The following is a 14,017-nucleotide window of genomic DNA, read 5'->3' on the forward strand; positions in this document are numbered from 1 at the left end:
GATGACAGTACATCCTTTGACAAGTTCCTTGGCACTACTAAGCTCTCCATCCTTCCTGATTTTTTAGTCTCTTAATTAAACAAAAACAACAACCACAACAACAGAGCAAAGCATCAACTTCAAACATGGCCTGTAATTCCAACAATGCCTCTGGGTCTCACAAAAAATATTCTTAACAAATAAACTGAAGGGTGAGTGCTGCTCTGGTATATTGGTGTTCTGTGATTGGTGACACCCATATCACAACCATTTTGAGAAAGTATCATGCACTCAATATTCCAAATGTTCTCATGGGGCCCACAAAATTAAGGACTCCTGAGTATTCTGCTTCATATAATTTTGTCCCAGACAAAATTTCTCCACAAACCGAACAATCCTGGAACAAGTGCCTGGTCTTCAGGGAAGGAGAATCAGATTTATAGCTATACTTTACCCCTTTAAGCTCTTCAAGGTGTGTCTCTTCTTCAATGACTAAATTAATTCATTTATATGCTGAGTTTTTCTGCCTAACAATTAAATATACTCTGAGAGTAAAGACTGTTGCTTTCAGACCGGCTTGAACCTTCCCTTTCTTTTTAGTCATTATAAATATATTGCTGCAAGGGTGAAATGATTGCATTAAGAATGTCATTTTCAGGAAATGAAGGGAACAAGTCTAGTGATAGTACAGGTGAATAAAAAGATATGTGTTTTATTTATATGCTGCCTTTCTACACAAAGTATCTTCCCATCCCATCCCCTGCTCAAATTCAGAATTTTTATTGGAGCAGTGATTTAAATATTCAAGGAGATTATGAACAAAAGTTTAAATTAAAAACAGAATTTTTAAGAATCAACATATAAACAAGGTATAAAACTTAAAATAAATTGTTAAAGATCATATGACTATAGAAAAAGAAATCCAGCCATGGAAACTTAAAGAGCAAACTGATTTACTTCTAAAAGGATTTTGCGAACTAGAAAAACAAAACAGCATCAGTAAAACTTGACTGAAATGCAGGTTTCATATGAATTTCAACAGAATGAACTGAGTGGGATAGAAAATGTTTCAAATGAAGCTGGATTAAAAAAATAACAGCAGGATGCAGTTTACAGTTAAAGAGCTAGGAAAAAACAAACATAAAAACAGTATTTCTATCAGATAATTATTAAAATGCTTTACATGAAAAGATACGGACTATTAGGAGATTGTATGAATATTGCTCCAGATGCAATAGCAATTTTTCCTACATTTTCCCACTACTCATTAAATTTGGCTATAGATAATATTTTTAAGTATTTGAATCCAAACCAGGATAAGGACTTTTTTAAAAGTCTGCTATGCCCTCTATACTCAAGGTTAATATATATGGAACACTGAAGGAAGGGAGCATAAAGAAAAAGAGAAAAATAATTTGGAGACAGAACATATGAACCAAAGGTTAAAGACAGAACTGATACTGTATATTCTACCTGCAAAACAGCAGGAGAGCTTTGTAATAAGCACAAGGATTGAACTGAATGCAGTTATTATTAGTGAATGCACAGAGTAGATGTAAAGAAAAACATTGATGATTGAAGTAAGAAAAATCTAGCAATTTGACAAAAGTGGCATTGGCAAATAGGTCAAAAGACAGAGTGGATTCAACCTGAAGTGAAAGCTCCACAAGAAAAGAAAACCCAATGTGTTGATAAGCTGGTAAGTCAGTAAAGAATGTGAAAAAAATCAGAAAATATAATACACAGTCTGAACAATTGAGGCTATGTTTCAGCAGTCATCAAGAATTTGTTAAAGCTGACTAACTAATCCATAGCTGTTTTTCAGTCATCTCAATACAGAGTTATGGAGGTGAACAGAACCAAAAACCCATCTAATGGCTCATTATCTGCTGCTGCCACATGGCATGACTGTCTACAGATTTGCAAACTCCAAAACCACAGAATGCACAGCCTCATTACTGAAGTACATGAACACTATGTAATGGACACTAATGCAAGCAATTTGTTTCAGAAAAATCAAACAAATAATAGCAAGAGAAAGGCAAAAATATTTCAACAGACATTTTGACAAAGATGAAATGAAATAAAGGACAGGTATATTTGGTACCAAATTCAAAAACTACTGACTAGTTCTCATTTGTTCAGTCATCAAAATAAGAGGTCTGAACTAATAAGAAGGAATAGATAAGAGTATGATCTACCACAATGGCTTGACTTTAACGTCAGGGATGATCTGCTCCCCCTCATATACACCCATTCTAATAAAGATCAATGCACAGATCAGAAAACAATGTAGTGATCATGATAGTGATTAATTATATGTCTAAAACTCCAAAATTTGGCACGTGGAATATTTACTATACATATAGTTTCCAACCACAGCCTTAAGTTCACACAAATACATGTTTTTTTTTAATGTAATAAGCTATCAGTCCCATCTCTGGATTCAAGTTTCTCTCTATAGCCTAAAGAAAGATGCTAGTCTGAAGAAAAAATAAACAAATATTGATGGTGGGAGAGATAGAACACTGACAAATTGCCTTTTACTCAGAAAGACACAGAAAAAGAGAAAGTAGCCTGAAGACAACTGAAACAAATTAACTATGCCTATCATTGGAGAAAGAAAACTTCCCATAGTTCAGTAAAACACTGTATAACACTGCAAAAACACTTGGAAGACTCAGAGAACATACATGCAAATATAATTCTTTTACTTGAGATTACTCCTCCTGGAAAGGTTCTTGGTGCCTTTCTAACCATTTGTGCCTAAATACTAATCCAAATTAAGAATAGGGTTGTGCAAAATATTTGTTTTGAACTTGGTCAAGTGTGACATTTCATGACTGTCCTGCTTCAAGTGAGAAATTGTTTTGAGCACAAAATGGACTGTTTTGAGTATTCTGAGGTTGGAACAACTCTACTTTGAGAATGAAAACATTAGGGATTAGGGGCTTCAAATGGGACATTTCAACAAATTCCATTCTCATAACAGATCAAAACAAAATTATGAATTGCCCCACCCAACAAACACATAAGAATTAATCAAATCAATGTGTTACGACCGCCATCCTTATACTGTGCAGAGAATTATTACAAAAATTACACACACACACACACGCATAAAGATTATTAAAGGATAATCCCTCCTGAGTTCTTGGGTACAGATAAAAGATAGACAACTGAATATTGGAAGATAGCAATATGATACAGGAACTGAAATATTTGACCTGGATGTAGGAAATCCTGACTGGGATACAGCTCTAGCCTACTCATTAGACACTTTTGCAAAGATAACAAAAGGTCAAATCACATAGGTCATATTGAACTCAAAGGAATTGTAGGATATAGATGAAAGACAGATTTGGAAGTAGATTTGCCCAATTAAAGAAGAGACAGATATGGATTGTGGATTTGTCATCTTCATCATTTTTACACTTGCAGAAATGATAACAAGACATATACAAGGGCGTTATTGTAGAAAACAATCAAGGAGCAGAAGATTGGGAAGGAGAAAAACAAAAGGTACCCTAAATATCCTAAAGCATATTCAAAATAGGGCATTTCAAATGAGGGGATTTCCATGGGGCAAAAGATGTTCTAAGATTCCACACCCCGAGGAAAACCAAGTGCAGAACGAGCAAGCAACAGGCCAATAAAAGTTAAGATTCTGGTTCTATGAAGGACAAAGAACTGAGCAGAGACTGGGATGCCAAAAGCTAACACCAGAGATGGGAAGGATGCTGAAGAAAGCTGATGGCTGTCATATTCCTCTTACTAATTATTAAAAAATTTTTTTAAAAAGAACCCCAAACAAGAGGTTGCAGGACAAATGCTTTCCTAACGTTTTTGCTAATTGTATCATATTTTTTGTCACACCGTTTTCTATCTCACCGTTCCTTAAGCAGAGCCTACAAGCGATACCTTTATCCAATAAATGACGGTCGCCGCGGCGGTAGCAATCCGACCCATACGCTGTGCTCGATTCCGGACTGCAACCGGGGAGCCGGCTCAGAGCAGAGAAGCCAACGTGAGGGGGAGCAGATAAGGAAGGGGATGGTGGTTCAGGAAGTCCGGGGCACTTTTTCCCAAACAATTTAGTTTGGGTCGCGTAAGTTGCTGCAGCCCGCAGGAAGGAGGCGGGAATAAAGGAAAATCCGGATAAACAAAACCAGCCAAGGGGCAACTCGGGCGGGAGGTAAACGGGGTGCCTCTTGCACCGAGAGGAGACACCCGGGAGGAGAAGCCCCGCGCCTGGAAAAGGAAGCCAGCAGAGCAAGCGGGCTGGGGCGGGGGGGGGGGCGTCAAGAGCGCCAGGGGATCCCACTCTCCCGCGCTTACCTGCGAGGCGGCGCTCCCGCAGCAGCCCATGGCGGGCTCGGGGCTAGGTCTCTGTCGCGAGCTCCAGGCATCCAAGCGCCGCGATCTCTCGGTCGCCCGCCCGGCCCCAGGGCAACGGCGGCAGCGAGGCGACGGGGGAGGAAGGAAGGGAGGGAGGGGGACGAGGACGGGCTGCTCGCGCCGCTGGGGGGCCGCTCGTTCGCTCAGACCGCCGCTCCGGTCCGCTGCGGCGCCTCGACACCCTTCGCTGAGGAGGCGGCGGCGGCGGCTCCTGGTCCCTCACCCCTCCACCCGCATCCCAGCGGCAGCGTCGCGCGGCGCCTCCGAGGGCGGGGCCAGGGACGGGGCGGGGGAAGGAGAGCGGGAGCAGCCCCCCAGCAGGCGGCCGGCGCGCTGCGATTCCGCTTCGCTCGCCTCCGCCAACCAGGCTGCCGCGCGACCTAGAAACAGACCCGGAACTCCGTTGCAGGCGTCGCGGGAGAGAGCCGAGCTGAATTAGGAAGGGTGCCAGGGCGACGCCGACCTCCCCGCTGAAAGCACTGCGGTCCAGGCGAAGGACTCGCTAGCGCTGCCGTCAGGGAAACCCTCCATGGCTCTGTCCCCGGCGCTGGAAGAGCCCGGCTCGCTTCCGGTTTGCCTTTTTGTTGGTCGTACCCCCCTTTCGTACTTCCCCTTCTTAACTCTCAGTCGAGGGGAAGGTTAGAGCGAAGTAATTAGCGCATAAACTTAGAAGCCTTAATTATTTAAACTGCAACCGTATCTCTGTTTATCTACGAATAAATCACAGGCAAGTCAATAGGATTTACTTGTGCGTAGATAGCCAAGGCTTGTTCTATTGATCGCTCTTACTCATTTAAATCCCCGAGTGACCTTGGGCACTTTCCTTTTCCTGTCCTTCATAAAGATCTGTATCTTTTGGTCATATGATGGCCTTTATATCACCCTTGTTAATACTTGGAATGGAAAAGCTGCGGAATAACCGAAAAAGCAGGAATAGGGAAAACATACGTACACAAGCATATGCCAGAATAATTCGTCCATTGACCAGGTTTGAAAAGGAGAGAGAGTTACTGTTTCTGGTGAATTAAAACATTAGATGTCTTACATGTATAACATAGCATGTTTCCTTTCATTTTGGAAAGGATATTCTTGTGAGGATGAGGATGATGATGATGAAGATTAAACTTGTATGCTGCCTGACTCTAGCCGACTCTGGGTGGCTCACAACAACCAAAGAACTTACAATAAAATAAAGATAAGCTATTATTAAATAAAGATAAAAGGTTTTTGCTGAGAAAAGGATTGAAGGTATAGCAAGTTGATAGAGCCTTCTCCTATGGAGATAACATCTAGTATGTGACTGAGGGCTCCATAGGATGGGAGAGAAATGGAGTCGAGCATAAATGGGAAGAACATGTATGCATTCCACTTGCATGCACAACTCAGTTGCATAATACAATTGTGTAAAGATTTTCTGGAGAAAAGAAGCAGCTCTAGGCTGAAGGGATTCCAAGAATAAAAGAGCAAAACTGCTACAATCTCTCTCTCTCTCTCTCTCTCTCTCTCTCTCTCTCTCTCTCTCTCTATATATATATATATATATATATATATTGTGTGTGTGTGTGTGTGTGTGTATAGTGAATAACCCCATTAGAATATAGTAGTTTTGTTTTGTTTGTTTTTTTCTAAATACATAGGATGTATGAATTACCATAGATGAGCATCTAGAACAGTGCTGTGGAACCTGTGTTTCTCCAGTAGCAGGACATGATGGGAGTTGTAGTTCAGAAGCGAGTTTTTCACCCCTGAATTAGCATCCCTCAGATCTATTCCCAATTATGTAGGCTGCAGAATTTGTCACTCTGTTACAGTTGTACTGCTGTAAGATGCTTTGTGACAAGAGAATGATACTTCTCCTTTTCATTTCCTTTTTCTGCTTTTTCATATAATCAAGTTTCCTCAGATTTGGAATACTGTATTCCAGAGAAATACTCAGTTCCATATAGCAAATCACAAAGGTTCAAAATAGCTGGTTAGTGAGGCATCCCACAGCAGCTATTCTATAAAGAATTAACCAGCTCAGAAATGAATGTAAAGGCTAAAGCCATCCAAATAAACACAGAACTGTTAAAGATTAAATACTTTTCAGCAGAAAAATCTGGGCTTCTACTCCTATCACATAGATATTTAAGGTGGAAGTAGGCAGCCTGGTATTATCCAGATGCTTGGACTACAAATGCTGCATTTCTTTGCCAATGGCTAGAAAGAATAGGGATTGAAGTCCAAAAGGATTAAGTGGAGTAAAGTACATCCCACTCCTAAATTTTCATTGCACTTTTCCTTTCACTAGCTGGGTAGGTTATTTCTAAGAGACTGCTACATGTTATTCCAAGTAGTCCCTTCAAGTCAGTACTACGTAGTTTACAAATTAGACCGCTGAACAGATTTCTGGTTTGGGTTAAGAGGCATGCTGTATTTGTTCACTTAAAAAAATAATTTTCTCCAATATGGTTGCAGCTTTTTACTGATGGATAGTAGAAACTTTTTTTCATTAAAATTTTTACCTTTATAGAGCTGAAAAAATGCATGGACAAGAACCTTTGGACTGTAACTCTGTAAGAAAATCTTCATGAGACTTTTGCTTTCATGAAAGGAAATAAAGACAAAGATTCTTAAAGAATCTTGGTGATAGGAAAATATGTTACTTGCCTCTAGTTAAGAGCCTAAAAGGTACTCTCTTTTATGGAGAGAAAGTGAGTCAGATAAGTACCTGAACTGCACAGGGCAAAGACAAAAGAGAAAGAGAGCTGAACTGAGAGAAGAAATGATGAAAGCCATGAGAATATCAGTCTAACCAACAAGCCCGTTACATAAAAACCAATAAACCAAATCTTTTAGACAAGGCTGAGTCCTCCTGGGTAGCACTAAAGTGCTGTTATCCAGTGCAGGAGCCAGTTTACATTATGCTATCTTAAAAGAAGCGCTGACCGCATTTTCAACTCTTACTCTGCCTTGGCAACAAAGAATAGAAGATCTATCCATACAAGAAACATGGGGGAGGAGAATGGGGGAGTAGGGAATGCCTCCTTTGATGCCAGTTACTGGCAGCAGCAGAAGTTCTTGTTCGGGTGGACTTGGGTGAGTATGGGTGGGTCAATGGGACATAAGCTATAACCACCTTTCATGTTGCTCAAGCAACAGGTAACCTATGCAGAGGTGCTATGTACCAGTAACATGTCATAATTTTTGAACACAAGCCTGTTGATCTGAAAGCCCAAATGACAGGTAGAATGGTAAACCTGTCTACCACTCCATCACTTTTCTGTAAGGCTGGTAAACCTCCATCCAAAGATGGCATTAGAACAGGCAATATGGCACTGTTGCACTGCTTCATTGCACTGACGTGGGATGGTTCTCTGTATGACAACAAACGGGGACAAGCAGGTGAAGGAGCTACCGCATTACCCGTGCATAGCAGCTGAAAGCCTTGAACTATTCAGTGGTGGTAGACCAGTGCCTCACCTGAATAGGAATCAGCATTTTCACATATACAGGGAGCTGATGGGAGGCCTGAGACATGCTTTGTAAAGCAAAGTGCAGTCAGGCTTTATGTGGGAAGTTTCCTTCTGATTTGTGGGGGGTGGGCAGGCAACCCAGCAGACCAAGACAAAATGGCCATGAAGATAAGTGGCCAGTGACTGGTGGATAGGGGCATCCTGCAACAGCATTTACCTGCCAGTAGAGTACAGGCATTGCCAGTAACGAAATGAATTGCTCAGATGACCTCGCAGCTCCTCTTATGCCAGCAGAAATTGGAAACATTTTTGATGTGGAGCAAGAAAAGGTAGAGGTTGTCCTTGTAGTGGGCCAGGGGTGAGTTGAGAATATTGTTGTACATTCATGTCCTGGTCAAACAGTGGGGTGTCTTCACACCAAGGTAAATATGATGAATAGATGAGCTCTGTTTCTATATCTCTTGCCTCTAGCGGTCAGTTTATATATGCAGAAAGTTGGTGCGTACAAAGTTGAATTCCAACAACAGCCACTTGTTCTACTTAGAAGATCCCTGGGGTCTGTATTTTGAGGGCAACTAAACTTTATTCTCAAAATAAAGGGTCCTTACCCTTCTGGCCATTAAGGCCAGAAGGCCATTAAGACCTGGCTTTTCCCTCGGGCACTGGGCCAGGAGGGGAGAGGAGCCTAGCATCGTTTGGTGTTTTTCTTGAAAGGGTAATGTTGTAGCAGTGGTGATATGTTAGAGTTACAATCCTGTATTTTTACAATTTGTATATTTGTAAGCTGCCTAGGGTTGTTTTATATAATATAGGCTGCCATGTAAAATGCAAACAAATAAATCAATCAGCATTGACTCAGGGGCTGTCAAAACACACATCATTAGAAGCTTCCTGTATTCTTTCAGTTTGGCTTTAGGGAAGCCACCTTAAGGAGTGCTGAGGAAGAGCATTTATGACAGTCAGAGGACTTATGACTATGCATATTTTTCTCAGAAATGAGTACCCCTGTGTTTCCCGGGGCTTTTTCCTTGATAAATATATTTATGACTGCATCTTTAAACCTTATTTTGTTCTCATGCTGGGAATTCGTATTCCTGAAATAATGAACTGAAATCTGTAGTTCTTTCACTTTCAAGACTCCTGTAAATTCCCAGCTGGAGTGAAAGAAAGTGCATTTGGAGAGCATCTGGTAATGCCCGGATGCCTGCTTCTAAGCCAGAATGCTGCTCCATTTCTCACCTAAAAGATTAGCTTTGAACACTAATCAACCGAGCCCTATTTTTCAAGACATCAGTAGGATTCAAAACAGTATGAAAACAACACTCCCTTTTCTCTTGGATCTCCTCCAATTTCTGCAGAACTGGATCCCTCCTATCTGCTCCTTACATGACTCAGAATGTGTTTAATGGCCTATGAAAGCCCAGCCAGTCTAGAATACAAGTCAGTGTTTCATCTAATTCTAAGTCAGCATAACTAAAGCATATCAGCAATATGCATACAGTATTCAGAAGCAGATTGGTATTATTACAGCCATTCTATAAATACAGGGCTAGTTGGAAGTATAGGGATGCCAGATGATAAGATGATTGGATCGCTTCACAGTCATCTTAAATAGAACAGATTTGCATGTGATGGATGAATCATGGAGAAGAAGCCTTAGGTGCTAACAGCAAATGGCTTCACCTCTCCAGAATTAGCTCTAGCACCTTGTTACAAGATTGCTGGGAAGAAAACAAGTACTGACTTTTTAAAATATACCTGCTTACCTTGCACATAACATTGTAAATTTAAGGTAAGCAAAGTGTCTTGCCTTCTGTATCAGAGGCAAGAGAAGGCAATTCTTGCCATCACTTTATGAAATATGCTTGAAAACACTTATTTCAAGCATATATTAAGATGCTTGAAAATATGGCCTCCTTACTTTTGCTTTCTCTAATCACATCAACCTGAAGAAGCCAAGTTGATTTGTTTCCATTTGTTTTTTCTAACCAATGAAAAACAGTTCAGATTTTGCTGACAAATTATTTGGTGCAGAGATGATGTATTAGCCAACCAATGAGACCTAGAAGGATGATAGCTTTAAGTTTGATCAGTATTGTGTAGTGGGAGAAAATATCTCATCTTCCTCCTGTGTCTTCAACTATTGCCCAGCTATTTTTAATCTAGAAGGATGAAGACAAATGGGGAATAGTGGGTGGAAAGCCAAAACATAAAAGCTTTCTCACATATTTTGAGCTATATCCTAAATGAGAACCTGAAGATGGCCATCAGTTTTATTACTTAAATACGTAACACAAATGGACTTGTTTTAAATAGATAGTTCCCCCTAAAGTTCTCATTTATAAACTTAAAAAATAGGAGTAGCTTGCTTTTGCAAACAATGGAAGCTGGTTTAATGTGTGTGTGTGTGTGTGTGTGTGTGTGTGTATATATATATATAAAAATATTAAGGGTTAGTTAATCAGATCATGGAATCCGGAAAAGAAATCCATATGGCAAAAAAGAAATGGTGTAACTCAGTTTTACAATGTAATCAAAACCAGTTCTTCTTAGTATAGTAATTCTGACCACCTAGCTATCTACCTCAAAAGCCAGTTCCACAATCAAGGATACTTAATAAATCCTGATGGCTCAAGGCTTTTCAGCAGGGGATTTGGCCTCACCTTCTTAGGCCAAGACTTCACCAACGGAATATGCGAGAACTTAAAAAATGCTGAATTCCTTCAGAACATTATGACTTCAGGCACAACAGTATTGGCCCAAGAGTATTTCTCCATGCTTAGTTTTCTAAATATTCTCACTGGTTAATACACTGTGCTATTTTAAAATAATATATTGTTCCTGTGTTTTATTTATCTCCTGACAGTCAAAAATACGAAGAGGGATACAGAGCATTTTTATTACCAAAGCTTGCCCCAAATATAAAGATGTTTAACAAAACTGCAAGAGGGTGTCCAAAAAGTGGGTGACGCAGTGGTTCATATGTGATTACAGCTAATATTCTCTCTATTATGAATGGGAAAATGGTATTAATGAAGCAACACTTACAAGCAAATCACTTGTAAGAGCTACATAAAAATTATATAAAAAGTGCTTTTTATTATAGTAGAGGACTATCCTCTACTAAGAACATAGTACATAGAATGAACTAATAAACTTCTTTGAGCAAATTATGAGGGATGGTATTGTTGTAAAGGCTTAAACATGCAGAATATTCTCAATTATGGCTTCCAGGGAAGGTATGGCGAACTGAAGATGGCTCTGCGAAAGCGCAGCCGATGACCACGGCAAAGAACCAAGGAACCAGTGAGTAGACCAGTTCCTTGGGATCTCTCTGGATAAGGAGAGGATGGGAGACTGTCTGCATGTGCTCCAGATGGCTGCTCCCCAGAAGGAAACCACAGGACAGTTTGAGCACTGGGAGATGACAGGATTAGCCATCTTGCTCGCAGCTGCAGCAGACACTTTTGAAGGACACTAAGTTTGCAAACCTCACTTTCTAATCACTTTTGGAAATTGTTCATTACCTATTTCTATGCTATTAGAGAGCTTCGGAATGACAAGTTTGAAAATGCTGGGCAAGTCTGCCTTTAATCCTGAACAAAATAAAACTTTAATTATAAACTTAAGAATTTAAAGAATTTGAAATAAACAGCAAAACGCTAAATAAGATTTCGATCTTAGAAAGTTATAAATGGACAAAGGGTCCAGATAAAATTGGAATATTGAAACTTTTACAATAATATTTTGTAATTAATTATAAAGTACAAACAGCTTCTTGTGGGAAATAGATCCTGTTTTGGTTTTTACAAGAGACAACATAGATAAAGAATTTCATGATTTCAAAAACTGGACACCAAAGGAGACTAAAGATTTTAGATAGAGGAAAGATATACAGACCTGCAAGATGGTTCTGGCAATATTTGGCAGAGAATATTTTTGATTTTTGAAGAATGGAATCAGAAAATAATAGCCACAGTATCAATGATGTCAGTAATGATGTCTGCTTCTATGGATAGACTATGTCCAAAAGACATTACTGAAGAAATGTCAGATGTAGAACAAATTTTATCTGACAAGCTAGAGATGGTATTGAAAGTGGATTTATAACTGACAGGCCAAGAGAATGATTTAGAAAAAGATGTTTCACTGGATCTACAAAAGAAACTGGCTAAGGTGTTAAAATTTAAAAAGGAAATACAAATGACAAATCAAGAGAGTGACCTGAATAACTTTTTTTCCTATTGGATTTACAAAAAAGGCTTGTTAAAGCCTTGAAGAACTCTGTACAATGGAACAAAGAAGAAATGAACAGAAATCAAATCCTACAACAATACTTGAATGAATTAAAGATTAAGATGTTAGAAGTAAAAAGAAGGAATACAAAGCTAGTTTATTTGATCAAGGTTAAAATAAGATATGTTGTTACTTCTGGCTACCCTTTTTGGACTTTCTGCTGACACCAAGACTGAAAAGATGATGTTTTATGGATTCATTTATAGATAAGAGTTGGGATATGGGATGAAGAGATAAATGTTTGTAATTTTAGAGAGGGTGAAGAGTTACTTAATTTGTTTATATTTGTTGTGATGAAGGTTGGAAGCCACTTCTTTATGTATTTCTTTTCTTTTTCTTTATTATGTTCTTACTTTTCTCTTTTTCTTCTCTTTTCCTTGGATTTTTTACTCTCTCTCTCTACTTTCTTTTCTTTCTTTAAGTTTTGTTTGTATTAGATTTTACTATTACAAGTAATCCTCAACTTACGATGGCAATTGGGATTGGAATTTCCATTGCTAAGCAATGCAGTCATAAAGCATGACCACCCTATATAGCAACGGCAATCCCTGCCAGTTGTCATCATTAACTGAATCCCATGGTTGTTAGGTGAGGCAACTTCCTGCCAGCTTCCCACAACTAAAGTCAGTGGGGAAGCTCCCAGGAAGTTGCAAATCCCAGGATGGCAGACAAGTAAGTGGCTGCTGCTGGGTGGGGGAGAGAGTGAGGGGGTGCATGGGGATGCATGGGAGGGTCGGGGAGGGTGCGCAAGGCAGGGTCAGGGAGGGTGTTCAAGGGTGTGAGCAAGAGGCATGGTACAGGTCAGTTAAGGTACACGAGGGTGTGAGAGGTGCAGCACGGGTTGGGGAAGGTGCAAGAGATGGTCAGAGAGGGCGTGTGAGAGGTGCAGCGCAGGTCAGAGAGGTTGCACAAGGGTGCGAGGAGGTGCATGAGAGGCATGGCGCAGGTTGGGGAGGGGCACGGGTCAGGGAGGGTCTGCAGGGGTATGAGGGAGTATGCGAGTGTGCAAGGGAGGCGTAGCAAGGGACAGGGTGGATGCGCAGGGCGGTATAAATGGCCAGTGCAGCGCAAGCACGGAGGGGGGAGGGTGGGCAGTGGGGGAGACTTACCCCAGCGACTTGTGGCCTTCCCTGCCAGTTTCCCCACTGACTTTCTGGGGAAGCCGTCAGGGAAGGTTGCAAATGGCGATCACGTGATCCTGGAGCCTGCAACCAGTCATAAGTGTGAACCAGTTGCCAAGCACCCAGAACATGATCACGTGACTGCAGGGGTGCTGGGATGGCCAAACTCTGAGGATCAGTTGTAACCACCATTTGTTCAATGTTGATGTAACTTCCAACGTCGCTGAAGGTTGAGGACTACCTGTATAATCAAAATTCTTAATAAAAAATATATACACAATATTCTCAATTACGGTGGAAGAAACAGCAGATATATTTGGGACAGAGCAAGTGCCTCTTGATGTAAGGTTTGTGGAAGAAAATAAAGGAAATACATTCATACATGAGGTATGTCATGGATTTATTTCAATTTTAGACCAACTTGCAATAGGCGTAGCCAATAGTCTCTTCTGCTTGCTTGGATTTGGGATTGGATCTCAGCAAATTAGATGCTCAGGCTATGATAGCTGTTGAACTATAGCAGGAAAAGAAGGTGTGATCTGAGCACAGCGTACAGCAATTATTCCCAGGCAACCTTTATTCACTGTTCATCCCACAGACTTACTATAAATGATCTGAAAGGCGTACATGATCTACACATTACAGTTGGCTCACTTAAAGCTATAACATTTTTTCATGAGAGCACCAAAAAGTGACACCTGATAGCCAACAAATCAGTGCTATGTGAAACACCGTGGACTCAAAACTATCAAAGTTATCACAATGTTT

At 40.5% G+C, this 14,017-nt stretch overlaps 1 protein-coding gene and 1 long non-coding RNA gene across 3 annotated transcripts in view; one reads left to right on the plus strand and one right to left on the minus strand.

Annotated features, from left to right (window-relative positions):
- Positions 1-2,057, plus strand: part of LOC148213857 (uncharacterized) — a 30,066-nt gene extending 28,009 nt beyond the window's left edge. Inside the window, exon 3 of the long non-coding RNA XR_015793813.1 lies at positions 1,805-2,057. This is a non-coding gene — a long non-coding RNA (uncharacterized LOC148213857). The remainder of the gene's footprint in view (positions 1-1,804) is intronic.
- The window catches only part of SLC44A1 (solute carrier family 44 member 1), an 82,492-nt gene extending 77,783 nt beyond the window's left edge, over positions 1-4,709 (minus strand). For both annotated transcript variants that reach the window (XM_088130111.1, XM_088130110.1), the window contains exon 1: positions 4,318-4,709. In XM_088130111.1, the coding sequence (XP_087986237.1) occupies positions 4,318-4,347 (30 nt within the window). In that variant the 5' untranslated portion in view covers positions 4,348-4,709. The remainder of the gene's footprint in view (positions 1-4,317) is intronic.
- Between the last annotated feature and the right edge of the window lie 9,308 nt (positions 4,710-14,017).

This window comes from Python bivittatus, unplaced genomic scaffold (genome assembly GCF_059951505.1).
Source record: "Python bivittatus isolate LINGU-HERP-01145 unplaced genomic scaffold, Pbiv_v1 ctg000850_np1212, whole genome shotgun sequence".
Taxonomy (NCBI): Eukaryota; Metazoa; Chordata; class Lepidosauria; order Squamata; family Pythonidae; genus Python; species Python bivittatus.